A 4651-nucleotide genomic window follows, 5' to 3' on the forward strand; every position below is an offset into this window, starting at 1 on the left:
TCGAGGGGGAGCTTACGTAGTTGTACTCTTTTTACCTTACTATGGTTTTTCCCATTGGGTTTTCCTGGAAAGGTTTTTAACGAGGCAACAAAGACGTTAAGCGAGAGCGGATAGTGACACCGCCCCCCAAGGGGGAGTGTTACGAAAGTCAAAAGAAAAGGGAGGAGCCGCTTTCGTTGAAAATATAAAAAATTGTGGGGCCCGCTGCACTATTTGCACAGGAAATTTCTTTCTATATATACGAACGTTTGCGTTCGTTTGTAAACACGCCGAAAACTCTTCTCTTCTCCTTAATAAGAAACACTTTCTCTCTATATTAGTGTTATTAACTCTACGCGTATAATATTTTGCCCTTATTCAAATTCCTGAGATACAATAAAATTCCGGTTCCTTTTATAACAATTATTAGTATTCTTAAGAAAATAATTTCATATTTTTTTCATTTCTTTATCATCGAACTATAAGTTACACACTCCTTTGATCTAAAGTAGACTAATTTAATTTAATTTAATTTAATTTAATTTGTGATAAAACTATGATTAAATTGTTAATGCAACCGTAAGTTACATCATTCACAGAAACACATTATTCAATTTATAGAAAAATAACACAATTATTCCAAAAGCTAAACGCATAAAATCTTTGAACACAACAAGAGATCCGTCTAGACGTGACTGATGGTGAGTAAAACAATTCTCTCTAGATGCCTTTCTCAAGCATCGCTCTAACTCTCATAGGAAGCCCATAAAGACGAATAAATCCAGCAGCATCCGCTTGGTTGTAGATCTCACTCCCTTCAAACGAAGATATGTCCTGTCTGTACAGACTGTTCGGGCTCTTACGCCCTGTCACCGACACTGACCCTTTGTACAGCTTCAGCGTAACTGATCCCGTGGTTTTCTCGGTCAACTTCTCCATGAATGCGTCCATGGACTCCTTAAGCGGATCGAACCATCTTCCCGCGTAGACCATCTCTGCGTACTTCAGAGCTAATGAGTCTTTCACCTGAATGCTCTCTCTGTCTAGAGTGAGGGACTCTAGCTCCTGCACGGCTGCAAAGAGGATGGTGCCTCCTGGGGTTTCGTAGACACCGCGTGACTTCATCCCGACAAGACGGTTCTCCACCATGTCGATACGGCCGATGCCGTGTTTTCCTCCTATTGTGTTTAGCTCAGAGAGAAGAGTGGCTGGCGAGAGAGGCTTCCCGTTGAGGGACACTGGAAGTCCAGATTCTATCCCTATCTCGATGTATCTGTTAAAAGTACAAACAACAGTTGCTGAGATGTTAACAAACTACATCCATTACAATGCTCTTGCACTAGACCCAAACAAAGCTACTTACTCAGGCTGATCAGGAGCATCTTCGGGATCTACACTCATCATGTACATATCTTTTTTCGGCTCGTTAGCTGGATCTTCCAATATATCACCCTTTCAAAACAAAAAGATGTTCCGTTTCAGAGATCAGGAGAACAGACTATTAGGACTTGAAGTTAAACTTTAATCTTACCTCATGACTAAGGTGCCAGAGATTCCTGTCTCGGCTGTAAATAGATTTCTTTGTCACGGGGACAGGAACGTTATGCTTCTTGGCATACTCAATAGCGTCTTCTCTGCCTTGGATCTCCCATTCTCTCCACGGTGCCACAACTTTAAGTTCAGGGTTTAGCGAAAAGAAGGTAAGCTCAAACCGAACCTGTTCAATCAGTCAGTCAAAACATAATGTAAGAATCCGATAAGTGTCTTTTCGATGTGATATTTAAGCAATAGCAAGACAGTCCAAGTACTTGCCTGGTCATTTCCTTTGCCAGTACACCCATGTGCAACAGCATCAGCTCCAACCTCAGCTGCTACATCTACCATGGCCTAATCATTTAGAACTTGTATTAGAGATCATAAGGAAATTCAAAAGATGTATTCATATGTGACGCAACATAATCATGTAAAACCTCTTCAAAGGTTACCTTAGCAATGACAGGTCGAGCCATGGAGGTACCAAGCAAGTATTTTCGCTCGTAAATGGCACCAGCTCTGAGGCATGGGAAAATGTAATCTTTCACAAACTCCTCGGTGAGATCCTTAACGACCAACTGAGAAGCACCACTGGCCTTAGCCTTTTGTTCCAAACCATCCAACTCTTTTATTCCCTTCATATCAAAACATTTAGAGGTTGAGAATACAAAACTCGAATGTTACACAAAACAAAACATTTTGTAATGTACCTGACCAACATCTGCGGTGAAACACACAACTTCACAGCCATAGTTTTCCCTGCGGAACACAACAAATAATATAATGTAAGAGTAGTGAATAGAAGAAACGTTCATGAAACAACAAGCTATCTAAACTGATTGTTTCTAAACCAGAGGATGAAGTTATTCTTGGTAGAGGTCAGAGAAATGAACTAAACATACTTAAGCCATGGCACGATGACGGAGGTGTCTAAGCCTCCACTGTAAGCAAGAACGACCTTTTTCAGTTTGCCACGAAGCCCGGCACCTTTTGGATCAGCAGCTTGTCCATCACTGGAGAGAACAGCTCGAATAGCTGGGCAGTATTCAAGACCCCAAAGTGTTTAAGCATGCAAGATGATTCAAGGGAGGATATAAAGACTGTGACTTTAAGGAAATAAATGGGGTAGATTCAGTGTAAAGCTAACTTCACCTTGATTCTTGCAGGCGCGGGTTGCGGGAAGATGACCAGTAGCAAGAGCATTGCCAACAAGCTGGCTTCGTTTCACAGATAACTGGATTCAAACAAGTAATTTTAGATATGAAATTGGAACATGAATAAGCATCAATTACAATTGGAATAATACCTCTTGAAACGAGGAAGTGGTTCTTGGACAAGCTACATTCTGACATCTTAAGCTAGCTGCGGGAACATATTAGATACATATCAATCGCATTTCGATTTTACTGAGAGAACCATTTGCAATTTTGAAATAGAAGGTGAGGAAGCGCGATAAAGGAAATGGAGGAGAGAGATAACCATTGGGTGAGCTGCGAAGCGCGAGAGCAGATGATGATGATGAAGAAGAAGGAAACGAAGTCGCCGAGATTTCAGCCATGTAGGAAGATTGTTTCTGGGTTTCTTTGCTTACTTGTCTGCGTTTGGGAGAGGCTCTTGTAAGATAAAAATGTCTGCGTTGTGTTAAGATATGTCAACAGGGACCACGTCCTCTAGGGTTTTTGACTCTTTTCTGCAATTTCATAACTCTTCATTTTTTTACAATTTAGTTCTCTGGTCTTTTTTTTATGTCCCCTTATGTTTTTCATTTTTCATTTATAATATTCGAAAGAACCATAAACGAGATGAAAAAAAAAAGGACAAATCTCCAAAATAGCACATTTCTAAGTTTATATCACAAAAATAGCACTCAAAAACTAAAATGACCAAAATAGCACATTTCTAAGTTTATCCTTTGAAAATTTTAATTTTTTTTATTTTTCAAAATTTGAAATCTTATCCCCAAAACCTCATTTTTCAACTCTAAACCCTAAACCCTAAACTCTAAACCCTAAACCCTAAACCCTAAACCCTAAACCCTAAACCCTAAACCCTAAACCCTAAACCCTAAACTAAACCCTACCCTAAACCATAAACCATAAACCCTAAACCCTAAACTCTAAACCCTAAACCATAAACCCTAAATCCTAAACCCCACCCTTTAACTCTAAACCCTAAGTTTGTGACTTTTAATAAAACATTAAGTGCTATTTTTGTGACTTTTGACCTTGAGTACTAGTTTGGAAACATAAACTTGATTTAGTGTTATTTTTGTCTTTTTCTCAAAAAAAAATGCTCGAGGAAAAACAATTTGCTGTTAGGAAATTCAAAAATAGTAGGAGGAGCCGTAATGTTTGAAAATATAAAAAGATGTGGAGCCTGCTGCATTATTTGTACAGTAAATTTCTTTCTATATATACGAACGTTTTCGTTCATTTCTAATCACACCTCAACCTTCTCTTCTCTCTCTAATAAATTCTTTCTATCAGTGTTAAAATATTCTACGGCTATAAAATTTTGTCCTTATTTAAATTCCTACGATACAATAAAATACCAGTTCTTTTTATAATTATCAGCACGATCACTCTGCGATTCGGTAAAATTTATTTGTATCATTTATACCATGTTATAATGGTCGGTATACCGCCTCTACTATTATTTATATCATGTTATAATGGCCGGAATACCGCCTATATTATTTACTAGTAATTTAATTTATTTATTGGTCGGCCGAGCCACCTTATATTCTGTTTATTATTTATTGGTCGGCCGAACCGCCTTATATTCTGTTTATTATTAATTGGTCGGCCGAGCCGCCGTATAATTTATTTATTACTCTGCATTGATCGGCTGAGCCGTCGCATGATTTGTTGTCATAATATAAATATTTCATTGCCACAATTTTTACTTTTATGAAATTTTATAGATTTGATTGACTCTTTAATACGATATTTTCAGACTGATTTTTATTGCACTCGATTTAACCCCAACGGTCACAAAGAAAAATTTTCAAAAATTTCCCCTTCCTCCAACGGTCATGAACAGTAATTTTCATCTATAAATACAACTCATTTTCATTTCATTTCATCATCCAAAACATTTCATCTTCTCTCAAAAAATTTCAAATCGTTCTCTCCGATTT

General features: G+C 38.0%; 1 protein-coding gene across 1 annotated transcript; it reads right to left on the reverse strand.

The window, feature by feature from the left end:
- Positions 1-521: 521 nt before the first annotated feature.
- On the reverse strand, positions 522-3187 carry LOC106309536 (argininosuccinate synthase, chloroplastic). Its single transcript, XM_013746622.1, has 10 exons — positions 2992-3187; positions 2819-2874; positions 2665-2746; positions 2415-2547; positions 2223-2271; positions 1965-2147; positions 1792-1866; positions 1511-1696; positions 1343-1431; positions 522-1252 (listed from the first exon to the last, which is right to left on the reverse strand). The coding sequence occupies exons 1-10, from the start codon at positions 3068-3070 to the stop codon at positions 700-702; spliced, it is 1485 nt and encodes a 494-aa protein (XP_013602076.1). The 5' UTR covers positions 3071-3187; the 3' UTR covers positions 522-699.
- Between the last annotated feature and the right edge of the window lie 1464 nt (positions 3188-4651).

This window comes from Brassica oleracea, chromosome C1 (assembly GCF_000695525.1).
Source record: "Brassica oleracea var. oleracea cultivar TO1000 chromosome C1, BOL, whole genome shotgun sequence".
Lineage (NCBI taxonomy): Eukaryota > Viridiplantae > Streptophyta > Magnoliopsida > Brassicales > Brassicaceae > Brassica > Brassica oleracea.

Excerpts from the sequence above, each read along its gene's own strand:
- LOC106309536 (XM_013746622.1), bottom strand. The coding sequence starts at position 3,070 with ATGGCTGAAATCTCGGCGACTTCGTTTCCTTCTTCTTCATCATCATCA. Across the intron at positions 2,875-2,991 it reads GCTTCGCAGCTCACCCAATG|CTAGCTTAAGATGTCAGAAT; the intron begins GTTATCTCTCTC and ends ATGTTCCCGCAG. Across the intron at positions 2,148-2,222 it reads TCACCGCAGATGTTGGTCAG|GGAATAAAAGAGTTGGATGG; the intron begins GTACATTACAAA and ends TTTGATATGAAG.